Raw genomic sequence first — 13,827 nt, 5'->3', positions numbered from 1 at the left:
GGTATCCCAGAAAATTTTTGTGGGGCGGGGCGGTGCCGGTAGCAGCCCATTGGGAAAACTTTGCAACTCTAGTACCGAAACCAGTACCTATTTATACTTCAGTAATCACCCCCCCCCCATGGTGCTGCCGGACAATATGCTCGCTACAGACAACACTCGCACATAACTGCTAAATGTAATGTATTTTCCACTGAGGGGCAGGTGAACATTGCACACTCTGCTAGGTCCAATGCATCACACTGAAATTCACCCTGCTAGAAAACATTTTCATGGCACACCAGAAATCACTTTTGCCCCACTGAGGCGCAGTCATACCCTGAAAGCCCTGAATGTCCTGAGTTCTGAATACCCTGGATACCCTGAATGCCCTCCAGGCATTGTTACCACGACACACTAAGAACCGCCCACGGAGGCAACGCCCACCTTGCACGCCCTTTAGGCAACGCGTTCATGGTACTGCAAGAAGCAGTTTCTTTCTCCATTCAAACACAGGTGCACCTTGCACACCCTGCAGAGGAAGTTAGAGCGCATGATGTGCCCCTTCTTGCTGCAGAACTTGCAGGTCTGACGTGTCACATACATGGGAACATGGAACAGCGTTGTGTCGAAGCGCACTGAAGCAGCCGGCGTATGGCTGCGGTGTCCCCGAACGGCTGGAGGGATGTCAGCGCTGCTGCTGGGGACTGCGGATGTCACCGAGGTTCTCAGCAGGGGCCGATGGACTGTTGGGTTCCTGCAGCGGGCTGCGTAGAATACTTCGATCCGGAAGTCCTTCAGTGACATCCCAGTTTCGTTCAGGGCTTGGCAGTCTCGGCGGTATAGGAGCCAGGCATTGGTGAGACAGATGTCAATCACGTATGCGAAGAGCCGCATATACCACCTTTTCGACTTCATCGGTGTTCTGTACAGGTGGATCAGCATGTCACTCTTGTCGATTCCCCCCATGTTGGCGTTGTAGCTCTTTATCACTTCTGGGCAGGGAACATCATCCTTCTTCTTTGTTTCATTGCTGTACCTCTGGCAGGTAGTCACTGGCTCCACCCCCAGGTCAGTGGACAGCATTGTCACGACCTTGTTGTCCTTCCACCGGACTGCCAGAATACCGTCATCACTTGTGACGTAGTCAATGCTGCCACGGGGGACGCTCTTCTTCTCCATGTCCTTCACTGACTTCAGGGGAGGCTTGCCGATCCTGTTGTCTCGCGCAGTTCCTGTGTACCTGCAGCCCTTCCCCTGCAGGTACCTCACGAGCTCCAAGCTCGTGAAGTAGTTGTCCGCGAAGACGACAGTGGTTGATGACAAGTTCATGGTGCTGACCAGGGCAGCGACTATCTGGCTGGTGACTCCCATGGCTTCTTCTGCTGAGGTCATGGTGACACCATGGCTCCGCAGAGTCGTCTTGCCTTGATACAGCACCATGTCATGGACGAACCCATCCTCGGAGGCTCTGGAGAACAGCTTGAATCCCCACTTGTCTGGCTTGTTCCTGATGTATTGCCTCAGATTGCCCGCGGTCTTGCCCTTGTAGCCCACCATCACCTCGTCGATGGACTGCCTGCTGGTTTGGGGCACGCTCTGGAACGATGTGTTGATGAAGCTGAAGAGCGGTCGTATCTTGAAAAAGCGATCAACGCTGCCACCTGCTCGTGAGTTGTCGTTGAAATGCAGTGTCCTCCGCAGCAGGCGAAACCTCTTCGAGGACATCACTTCAGCCACTTGGGGAACCCTGAGTTTCATAGACCAGTAGTCTTCCAGTGATGGAGCTTCCATGACACCCATGTACAGCAGCACAGCGACGAAATTCACGATTTCGTCATCGGTGGTAGAGAAGGTGGTGTTCACGTCCTTTTGGGTGGCATAAAGGTTGGTCTGGTATGCGATGTGCCGGACCATCTGCTCACTGAAGAAGGTGAAAAAGTACTGTTGTGGACTCCTCACATAGAGAGGCGCCGGGTGCTCAAAAGCTGGCAGAGCTGGATAAGAGACGTCCACTTTCTGCCAAGTTGTAGGCCTTGCAGGCACCTTCTTAGTCGTTGGCCTTTTTGCCTTCTTGGATGCTGGAGGCCTGCTGATTTCCCCCTCTTCTTCCTCGTCCTTGTCCTCTTCGACATCCTCGTCCTCGGACGACTGTGCCTCCATCATTTGGAGTGAGGGCCTGGCACGCTTCCCCTTGGTGGTAGGAGGCGCATCACTGGGGCCTGGAGTCTCGGGGTCGTGGTGGCGTTGTGGCAGAAAGTCAGGGTCGGCTACGTCGTCGTCATCGTCCAGGCTGTCGTCATCACTGGCATTGGCACTGGCTGGCACAATGGCGCGGCCATGGTGCTCACTGCGGCGGCTGAACATTCCCTGAGGCAGCTGCAAAAAGAAGAATTGTTGGGTTGCTCAAACAAATCCCATAAATTACAAAAATGACGCCCCGATATGACATGATAGAATGTAGGATAGTTCTACATTCGATCCCCCCCCCCGTCAGTCAATGCCGGCCGCCAGCCGGCCTACGTGGCAGGGGCTCCGATTTTCCGCCACATAGGTGTGCCATAGCAACTGCAGGGGGGGGGGGCGTACATACCAGTGATCTTCACAGACCATTCAGTATAAATCATTATAATGTGTTATACATGTGCCACTATCAAAAATGATGATTGCCCTAGATGGGGCATATGTCTATATATGGGGTCTTCCCAAAAATACCAGTTTTATTGTAGTCGGGCGTATGTCCATTTATGGGACCTTCTGCCGTAAACAATGCCGTCTGTGAAACGGGCGCATGTCTATATTTGATCATCGCAATATTTGCACATCAATTAGACCACTTCCCAAAACGTTTCAGTAAATGTCGCGTTTATCACTGTTTGACGCACATATTGAACTCTTATTATGCACACTTTCATCAACTTACCGACATCATGAACAGAGGTAGGGCCTGAGGTGTCTGAAGCAAGCCGGCGCGCGGAACAGACTTTCGCGATTTTGGATAGGGCCGAAGTTTGCAAGGGTGGTACCAAATCCCAGAGCAATGACAGCTGTGACGTCACGGCCTACGATGTCCCCTGAACCTCGCTGATTGGTCGGATGTGTATGATGGCCTTGGAAAGATACGTCGGGTGGCTCCAGGGCGCCCGAAGGGGTGCTCCGTGAAGTGCTCATATACAGTTCCCTGCCCGATAAAGGGATATTTCGTTCCGATATCGGGTGTTGTTGATCCCAGATTCCCTTTCCCCTCCCCGCCCGCAGTCACGTTCACGTTCTTTCTACGAGGAATAAACACCAGCATACCATAATATGAACACATGTATACGTAACGACGACTCGAAAGCCGATGCTGCGCTTAAAAAACAGCCACGAGGGCCACGTCTCTGGCTCATCCTCTTAAGGCACGTGAACTGGTATAACACGGACCCAATGTCACCCTGCAGATGCCGGGCGGCGTTGTGTGCAGCGTGAGCAGGCATGGCGGTTAGATCACAAACTTCCTGATCTTCTGGAAGTTCTTTGGGGGCTTGGTGAAGTCCGTTTTCAGCACGTGCACAAGGACGAGGTGAGCAGTGCCTTCAACACACTATCTCACTGTCTGAGCTAACACGCTGAATGAGCTGCACCCCACGTGAGAAGTTTATCTCGCATGTTCGCCATGGTCTCGAATGTGGCGACCTTCTCCCCCTCAGCCCAAAGTGCGCCATCTGTGACGGTTGGTGGTCCGTTGCTGGTCGCAGTTCCAAATATGGCCTGCTCCTCTCTCAGCTCCGTCAGGAGATGCTCAAGTGCCTCATCTGAAACACAAATGGGAAACGAGTTGACTCATACCTGCCACACACCGAGGACGCTCAACGACCGCTTGGTGACACGTCCCCTGGACAGGGTCTGAGAATAACCGTTACCACTCTATCTGTTGTCTTTTTGCGGATAACACCACATCCAAATGCAATTTTGTTACATAAAATTTTGCACAGAAGCACACAGTAGAACAGATATACGCGTCCTAGCTTCCGCTGGCGCTCTTCATCCCAGCATGGGCTCAACGCGAGCTCCGTGGGCTGTCACGCAGGCCTGCAGTTGCTTGGGGACAGCTCCGACAGCGCGGACCAGCAGTCTCTGGGACAACTGGTCCCAGCAGGCCGTCAGCCTTTCCTTTCCTTACAATAGCACGTGAATGAGCTATTTTTATTCATGAACCTCCAACAAGCGACATGGTCAGAACAGCAAACTTGCAATCACTGATTTGCGCATAATGTTCAAAACCGTTTCACTGAGTTTCGTGACACAAATTTTATAGGCATATATCTAGGATAATATTTATAGTAGAATTAAGTTCAATCAACTTGATTTTATAGAGAATTGAACGCTCTTTCCAATGGTGTTTGCATTTGTCAATAAAGTGAAAATTTTCTGACTTACAGACATTTAGAGTTGGGGTTCCAATTTTTTTTTTTTGGATCACCCTGTATATAGGAACTAGGAAGAGAGTTGAGACGTTTGGCGTTTTTGGCCAATTATTGACCCACCCCCTCCCCCTGTTTTGCTGAAGTTACGCTTGCCCTAGTTATCCCTTGTTACGCTAATGAAAACGCAAATAAGCTACACTTTCGTTATGCTCGTTCGACCCCCTCATGTGTAACATCTGCGGCAGGAGCGATCGGAATGAGGCGGAAGGCATCCACACTATCCGTTTTAGCCAGGAAGGGAGCATGGAGCTCACCCAGTATTTCTACCGCGTCATCCAAGGAACCATACTGCACGGTGGTGAGCTCACGAGATATGTGATGATTTACGGACGCGCCCCAGGGGAAAGACAAGTGATGTATGACCCGGTAGGCGCCGGGCGCGGACTTCGGGAACCAGACCAAGCGGAAAAATTTTGCGCACCTCAGGGCAAGGAGCGGAAACGGCCCGTCCAGACGGCCTGCTCGCAGCTCCCTCTCCACATAGGCATCCAAAATCTCAGGCGCCTCAGTGCACGAGGGCGGGTTCCCCTCCGCATCCCCCGCGACAATATTCTCACAGCCCAGGGAGAACCCCCTAGAAAAGCCAGACACGAGGCAATGACGGAGAGACTCGTCATATCCAGATAGAAGCCTGTCCATAAGATCCGGGTGAACAGTGCGGAAGGAGGCGGCCGCGGACGTCGGAAATTGTTCAGTGGGAGGCACCGGCGGCGGGAGGCGGTCGTGGGACGGCGCCCGGCCGCTGACGTGGGGACCGGACCCGGGTCGGGCATCGGACGGCGGGATGGGCGCCGCGACAGAGGCGGCAGCTGTGGTTAAAGGGGCAGCTATGTGACTGGCATCCCCGCAGACTGTTGTAGCTGTCTGCGGCAGTCGGACAAAAAAATAGCAGTCGGACAAAAACGCCTGGCAGACGTTCACCACCGCACGCGGTCGCCGAGTCACCTCTTCAGTCCACTGCCAGCTCCGGTGGACCGATACCGCCACCAGCGCGTCACCTGTCTAACGTTACTGCGCTACCTCTGCCACCCTCAGGCCAACGCCGACAGTTCAGCTATGACCAGGCGTACACGTGAGGGGACTGGTCCCGGCTTTTTCACACCGAACACCATGATGTCTGTGAATATGGTTATGTTGCGCAGTGACGTGGGACGTTTTTGCGCGAAGACGTACAGAGCGGCACTCAGAAGGAGGACCGCCTCCAGCCGGTTCCCTACCACCGCACAAGGGGCATCTTCTACTTTAATGGTGATCTGGCCGTCCTCTCCCTCCATGGTCACTCCCTCTCTGGCTGCCGTCAGCGTCCCCCCATGAAGAGTCCAGGGACGAGAGTGTTTCGTTCGCAATGTCGTTTCGATTAATTGTCTTCGCACTGAGATGTATAATTTGTTTATTCAAAATTATCAAGTAATAAAAATGTTGCCAGTCACAGGTTTTATGAAACAATAATACATACAAATTTCATCAACAGTGCGCTATAGCTTTCCGAACATAAAATATTCAAATAAAGCGAGTCCAAACAAGTCCGGAACAAAATATTCATATAAAGCGAGTCCAAATAAATCCAAGGTTCCAAGGTTCTGAGTTCAAAATTTTAAATTATTGACATATTTGAAAACGAATAAAACTGAATGGAATCTCGAGCGAAGGCAAAAAGAGCTCTTACAATGGCGGAGAAATGATCGCGATACACTCCCCCACACAACAGATTTATACTCAAAATAATCTCATAAAAGATCATTCACCATTTCACATAATCCCGCAAATCGGTCGTCTCTTCTGTTTCTTTCCTTTCTACTCTATAGATTCCGCTTCAATGAGTAGAACCAGTCGGTGTACTGATCTTCTGATGATAATATCTGGTTGTCCCGTATAAGCATGTCCATCTGATTGTGCCTTATACCTGAGGATGACGTCCCGTACATTTCCGTCGTCGTTGGGCTCGGTACCGATAATTTCCGCTAGTCTCCACTTTCCACGCACAGGGTTGTTTTCTTGTACTATGACGATGTCTCCTACGCGCATGTTCCGTTTTTCACGATGCCATTTTTGCCGGATTAATATGAAAGAGAAGAAGTAACGGTACCTACCATTTTTCCCAGAACGTTGTTACGAGTCGTTGTAAAAATAAGAACCTTTCAGCTAATCTTGATCTTTCAGCCCATGGCCCCTGGGGTGGTGTAACTTGTGTGCGTCCGAGTAGAAGATCATTTGGACATAAATAGGTTCCTGCTGTCGGGTCAGCGCCGGGTTTTCTTCCGATTGGTCGCTCATTTAGTAAGTTTGCTACTTCATATAGGACGGTTTGCATTTCACCGAACGTGGCAATACGCTATCGCCTATCGCTATCAGTAAAGCCCTCTTGGCTAGGCGTATCAATGCCTCACAGCAACCGTTTTCCCACGGGGCATCGGCTGATTTTGTGAAATTCCACTGTAATTTGTGATTGGATCCTACATTCTCCAGGTCGGTTAAATCCCAGCTGTTGATGATTTCACGCAGCTCTCTTTTTGCAGCAACGAGCTGTGAGCCAGCATCGGAGTATATCGTGGCAGGACAGCCTCTTACGGTGATGAAGCGACGAAGTGCTAACAAGAAATCCTGGGTGCCGTAACCCTCTACTAAGTCTATGTATGTTGCGCGGGTCACCAAGCAAGTGAACAGTACACCGTATACTTTGGATTTGGTTCGCCGTTTTACGGTGTCTTTGATGAAAAAGGGACCAAATAAATCTAGGGCGGTGTTGTAGAAAGCGGGGCATGGCTGGAGTCTTACGTCATTTACTTGACCCATCTTCTGTCCTTGGGGTTTATCGCGTGTTTTTCTGCAAATGACGCATCGCTGGATAATCATCTTGATAATGCGTCTTGCACTAGGCACCCAGTATTTGGAGTGAAGTCGAGCCAAAGTGCATTCCACTCCTCCGTGATCTCTGTAATGACATTTTTGCATCAGGAGAATGGTTAAGGGGTGCTTCGCTGGCAGTAATATGAAACGGTCTTGATTCCAGTTGCATTTAAGCCACTTAGCTATGCGATCTCCTACCACTATGATACCACTATCAGTGATGCTTGGGCCCAGCTTTTGAAATCGTACCTTCCAGTTTTCGCGGAACTGTTTTTGAGCGTCTTTGATCCACCACTCCTCAGCTATAGAGATCAGTTCTACATTAAGGGGTTTGGCGATGCTTTTTACCGACCTGTCTCTACCGACCCTCATTATCCTGGCTGTAACTCTGATAAACTTATCAAAGCTACTAAAATGCTGAATGTTGAAGCTGCTGCACATGTCTTGCTCAGAAGTTATGCCGGTTACCAGCAAGCTTATTCCAGTTTGGTCGGGTAATTCATCTTCGTATAGCCTTTGATTGATAGGCCAGGAAGATCTAGGTCCTCTTAAGAAGGCTGGCCCTGTTTGCCATTCCGATTGTTTACCTAAGTCTTCTGGTTTTGTTGGTCGTGTGACCATGTCAGCTGGATTGCTGGATCCATTTATCCACCACCATTGTGATGGGCTTGATTTGTCCTGGATTTCAGCAACCCTTGTGGCGACGAACGTACCAAATCCGTATGATTCTTTCTGAATCTGTGATCTCACGATGATGGAGTCCACAATGAATACAGCTTCTTGGAAGTTGTATGACATTTCCCTTTGAATTGTCTCACCTAAGCGACACCCGATGAGGGCACCGCAGAGTTCCAATCTTGGTATCGTCAGTTGTCTTGTTGGCGATATTCTATTCTTAGCAGATATTAAGAAGGCCCTCCATTTTCTTGGTTTTACTTCCCAGTGCACATAAGCGCATGCACCGTACGCATGAGAACTAGCATCAGAAAAGATGACGAGTGTCGGTTCACCGAATGCAGTTAGAGGTCTAACGCATCTAGGAAATTGCAGGTCTTCAAGCTTGAACATTTCTGTAAAGAACGTTGCCCATTCCTGCCTACAGTTGGGAGGTACTGGCTCATCCCAGTTGATCTGTTTTCTTTCTGGAGAGGACGTAGTCATTAAACTTCTCATCAATAGTTTTCCTCGCAATGTAAACGGTGTGGTAAGACCGAGTGGGTCATATATACTGGCTATTTGTCGTAGTAGTAATTTTCTTGTTAAGGTGGGTGGTAGTGCGTATGCAATGTCATCTCTTGCGATATTTGGGCCCATCCATCTGGTTGCTGGATCCATTTATCCACCACCATTGTAATGGGCTTGATTTGTCCTGGATTTCAGCAACCCTTGTGGCGACGAACGTACCAAATCCGTATGAATTGTCTTACCTAAGCGACACCCGATGAGGGCACCGCAGAGTTCCAATCTTGGTATCGTCAGTTGTCTTGTTGGCGATGTTCTATTCTTAGCAGATATTAAGAAGGCCCTCCATTTTCCTGGTTTTACTTCCCAGTGCACATAAGCGCATGCACCGTACGCATGAGAACTAGCATCAGAAAAGATGACGAGTGTCGGTTCACCGACTGCAGTTAGAGGTCTAACGCATCTAGGAAATTGCAGGTCTTCAAGCTTGAACATTTCTGTAAAGAACGTTGCCCATTCCTGCCTACAGTTGGGAGGTACTGGCTCATCCCAGTTGATCTGTTTTCTTTCTGGAGAGGACGTAGTCATTAAACTTCTCATCAATAGTTTTCCTCGCAATGTAAACGGTGTGGTAAGACCGAGTGGGTCATATATACTGGCTATTTGTCGTAGTAGTAATTTTCTTGTTAAGGTGGGTGGTAGTGCGTATGCAATGTCATCTCTTGCGATATTTGGGCCCATTTCAGTTTTTCCAGACTTCGGAGAAAAATTTAATTTGATTTCAAAAAAGAAATAATCCTTCTGGGGATTCCAAGACAATCCGAGAATCTTGACGTGTTTAGTCTCCAGTACTTTGACGTCGTCATCTTTGATGTCATATTGACCAGACACTATCCAATGCTTGAGCTTGAAATTGCCAAGTGAGAGAACATGTTGAACGTCGGCCATGAGTGTAAGAGCGTCAGTTGGGGCGTTCCACGACAAATCGACAAGTGCCCTGCACCCTCATATTTTATTTTTTGCTTAAAATTGGTCTAATAGGTTGTGATGGGCGGGGAAGCCAGCTGTGGCAAGGATTTTTTTCTTCGAACAACGGTTTCCGAGATATAGCCTCGGGCAATTCTTGGAGTTTGCGCTGCAGCCCTATGTTTGGCGGCCTATAACTCAGATACTATTAGTTTTTCACGATAAAACTTCATATGGCTCAACTCACAATCAACCAACAAACATTTTGGCTATCTCGGATTTTCAATTTTTGAAAATTTTGATCACGTGACCTTTTGTCCTATTTTTCAAAGAGTGACCTTGATATTTTCCCCACTGAAAGTTGCAATTTTGTCTGATGACGATTAAAGCCTTATCAATTGTCATTCATATGCGATAATAAAAAAGTGGTTATCGCCCTGCGTTGACCTCAGGTCAGGTCATTTTTATGACCTGTCCATTATTACGAGCGGGAGCGACAGCGAGATCTCGAGAATAAAGCAAGATAGCGACAAGCGGTAAACGGTAAAGGGTACACACGGATAAGGTCTATAATTTTTACTGAGGTCATTTTCAGGTCAGGTCAAAGATGACGTCACAGGAGCTATAAGGAAGTCAAAATAGCGGCACTATACATATATATGAAGTTTTTCTCGAATAACTTTCAAGGTATCCCAGCTAGGAACAAACTAACAGCACCATCGTGATCCTCTCATCGATCCGCATCGAAACATATGTATGTTGACCTCGAAAGGTCGAAAGGTCAAAAGTTGACCCTAGGTCACGTGATCTAAGGTCAACTTTTGACCTTTCGACCTTTCGAGGTCAACATACATATGTTTCGATGCGGATCGACGAGAGGATCACGATGGTGCTATTAGTTTGTTCCTAGCTGGGATACCTTGAAAGTTATTCGAGAAAAACTTCATATATATGTATAGTGCCGCTATTTTGACTTCCTTTTAGCTCCTGTGACGTCATCTTTGACCTGACCTGAAAATGACCCCAGTAAAAATTATAGACCTTATCCGTGTGTACCCTTTACCGTTTACCTCTTGTCGCTATCTTGCTTTATTCTCGAGATCTCGCTGTCGCTCCCGCTCGTAATAATGGACAGGTCATAAAAATGACCTGACCTGAGGTCAATGCAGGGCGATAACCACTTTTCTTATTATCGCATATGAATGACAATCGATAAGGCTTTAATCGTCATCAGACAAAATTGCAACATTCAGTGGGGAAAATATCAAGGTCACTCTTCGAAAAATAGGACAAAAGGTCACGTGATCAAAATTTTCAAAAAATGAAAATCCGAGATAGCCAAAATGTTTGTTGGTTGATTGTGAGTTGAACCATATAAAGTTTTTATCGTAAAAAACCAATAGTTTCTGAGTTATAGGCCGCCAAACATAGGGCTGCAGCGCGAACTCCAGGAATTGCCCGAGGCTATATCTCGGAAACTGTTGTTCGAAGAAAAAAATCCTTGCCACAGCTGGCTTCCCCGCCCATCACAACCCCTTACACCAGTTTTCAACGAATAATAAAATATGAGGGTGCAAATTTAATTTTTTATTTGTCGATTTGTCGTGGAACGCCCCAGTTACAGATGGAACGGATTGCAGTAAATCGTCGACGTAACTGTTTTCTTTAATCATCTTGCCAGCGTGTGGAAATTGCGTGATATTCATATCAGCAATAGTGTGCAGTGCCACCATCGCAATAGTGCCACTGCACAGTGGGGATTTTTCCGATCTAGCACGTATTTATTCGTAGAGGGCAAACCATAGGAAGTATTGTAGCCAGATTGTGCACAGATGTTGGGTGGTGTGTTCTGGTGAGAGTGTTACCTGTAAATGTGCATAATCAACATAGTATAGGGGGGTCAATTGGACCCCCGGCTCAGCCGTTTGGCCCCTGATCAAGCTAGAGCTTCGTGGAAAAATCAAGCGTGCTGTCTATGACGAAATGAGGCCGAATATATCCAATTTCAAAGTCCAAGGTCATTAGTTGACTTTCCAAGTCAAGTCAATGACCCAACTAAAGATGGAAAATCGAGACCTCTTGGAACTTCGTAAAGCTAGGATGTTACGGGGTATTTTGGGGTGCTGATCACGAATTTCATGTTAGTTTTGATCACAGACGATGTCTTCATGCATTTAAGCCAGGTCGGGTCAGGTCAGGTCAGCCTGTAGACGTCCTGCCGGCCATCCATAATAGGTGTCGCCTACTACTGACAGCTTCGTAACATGGTACGAAGGCACCAGAACTACTTCGTAAATATTCAAATGGTTGCTAACTTCGAAATCAACACCAAAAACTACTCTAGAAGCAAGTAAAACTCGAAAAAGTGAACCAAGGTGATCAAAGGTCAATGACCTTGACCTGACCTTCACGTGACCTTGACACCCACCATAATGCATGGCACCAACATCATTTCACATATTTGAACGTTTAAAACCACAAAAAGACTGGAAACCGCGGATAATGTGAGCTGGCATACGCCGAATCGCGATTCCGGCCAAACATGGTCTCGAGAAATATGCCACAGGTCAAAGGTCAGTTGGGTCAGAGTCATGAAATTTTTAGGTTAGATGTAAAATTGATGATCTCGAGGGCAACGAAAGTTTCGTCGCGATCGGCTGCTTTTTGCGCGAGTGATTTGCGGAAAACCATGGGGTTTTATCCGACCCCTTCCCCCTCCCCCTCCTCACTAGTGCTAGGGTTAATAAGGTTGCGGTATGTATAATTTACGCCTGTCATTCTATTCCTCATGAATGTGTCTCAGAAAATATGCATCATATAAGTCAGGAAGTAAAATTATTCGCCCATGTCTGGAACATACCTATATCGTGCTGTTTGCCCTAGCGCTCCTAGAGTGGGGTATTAAGATACTCTAATGCGAATATTCCGTGTTCAGGCAAGTTCCGGCAGCCAAACTAGGCATTGTCTTGTGCAGGAGAAAGTGGCGAATTCGATAGGATATGTTTCGGAGTGGAAAAATGTGGAAAACATTGTTGATTTCCTACATTTATCTAGAATAAAATTCCTTCAATATGGTGTATGTAAGGGTTTTTTGTAAATGGCATTTTTGTGACCTTAGTAAGGTTGTGGCATACTTTTTGTTTGCCATTCCATTCCTAATATAGGTGCCTTTCAGAAGATATGCAACTTTAAGAACTCGCAAGAATAAAACCAACAGGACAGGACAATGAAATTGAGCCATACTTTCGGTCCTTACTGAGCCCATTGAGTAATCACGCATGAGTGTGAACTTTGGGCGCATTTTTCCTAGTCTTGCTGTGGACATACAGATAAAACAATGCCATATATGAAAAATTCAGACATTTCTTAGCCCCACTGACACATAAAATAAACAAAAACCCAAAAAATATTTTTTGAATTAATAGGCGCTAGATCGGAAAAATCCCCACTGTGCACTGGGGCGATCTCCAAATGGTACTGCCGTGAGAACGAAATGATCAGGTTCTCGTTGTGTTTCCATATCACGCCATAGATAGCGATGGACATGCTGGTCCTTCTCGGATAATTTGATAGAATTGTACATTTTAGAGATATCGGTAGTGACAGCTACTGAATGCTCTCTGAAGCGTAGTACAATTCCATATAGACTATTCACAAAGTCGGGTCCTTTAGCCGTTAAGAGAGTGACCCAGGTACGATGCGGATGCATTAAATACAATTCGGATAGGCGTGGAAGAAGAATTAGCTTTAAATACTTCGTGGTGATTGATGTAATGAACAGGACCTTCATAACATCTTATCTCATCTTCTGTCAATTTTCTTGAGACTTGTCTGATTTCCATGTCTTTCATTTGAGTTCGATATGCCGACTGATAATAGTAATTTAGTCTTTTCAGTCGAAATTCAGTCGATCGAAGTTTTGCTCTTGCTGTACTCAAATTATTTGGGAGGTCTTCAGGTCGTCTGATCCATGGATAGGTAACCGTAAAACATTTATCCTCATCGTTATAGCTTAAGCCCCTATGAATCATCGCCAGCTCCCGTTCCTCCTTCAGTGTATACTCCTTCATGCCCAATGCACACTTCCCGCACCTGCATCCACCACATTTAGGAGTGCAAGATGTCCCAAGACTTTCAATACTGAAGAATTTTTCCACACAACTTTTGTTTGTGGGTGATTCAACAACCATGTTGTTGATGTGGGGTGTCAATAGCATATTGTTGCTTTTTATTTCCATTTTGGTGTGACCTTCCTGTGCTTCATCTCCTTCGTAAAATGAGCCTCGAATGCAATACCCAAACTGATCTTGTAAAAGTTGTACATTCCCTACGGTTTTTATGACATTTGGCATGATGACGCAAAAACCTACGCCGATCAGCAGATCAACCT

The 13,827-nt window shown here is 47.1% G+C and overlaps 1 protein-coding gene across 1 annotated transcript; it reads right to left on the bottom strand.

Moving 5' to 3' along the window:
* Window positions 1-664: 664 nt before the first annotated feature.
* Window positions 665-2,139, bottom strand: LOC122386888 (piggyBac transposable element-derived protein 3-like). The gene is made up of 2 exons (XM_043376600.1): window positions 908-2,139; window positions 665-683 (listed from the first exon to the last, which is right to left on the bottom strand). Exons 1-2 carry the CDS (start codon window positions 2,137-2,139, stop codon window positions 665-667), a joined length of 1,251 nt encoding a protein of 416 aa, XP_043232535.1.
* Between the last annotated feature and the right edge of the window lie 11,688 nt (window positions 2,140-13,827).

Source organism: Amphibalanus amphitrite, unplaced genomic scaffold (genome assembly GCF_019059575.1).
Source record: "Amphibalanus amphitrite isolate SeventyFive unplaced genomic scaffold, NRLGWU_Aamphi_draft 000266F_arrow, whole genome shotgun sequence".
Taxonomy (NCBI): domain Eukaryota; kingdom Metazoa; phylum Arthropoda; class Thecostraca; order Balanomorpha; family Balanidae; genus Amphibalanus; species Amphibalanus amphitrite.
The sequence above is the reverse complement of the archived record's forward strand: the minus strand, read 5'-3'. Positions and strand labels throughout refer to the sequence as shown.

What these genes read in the sequence shown, in the direction of transcription:
- LOC122386888 (XM_043376600.1), bottom strand. Translation starts at nt 2,139, where the DNA reads ATGGAGGCACAGTCGTCCGAGGACGAGGATGTCGAAGAGGACAAGGAC.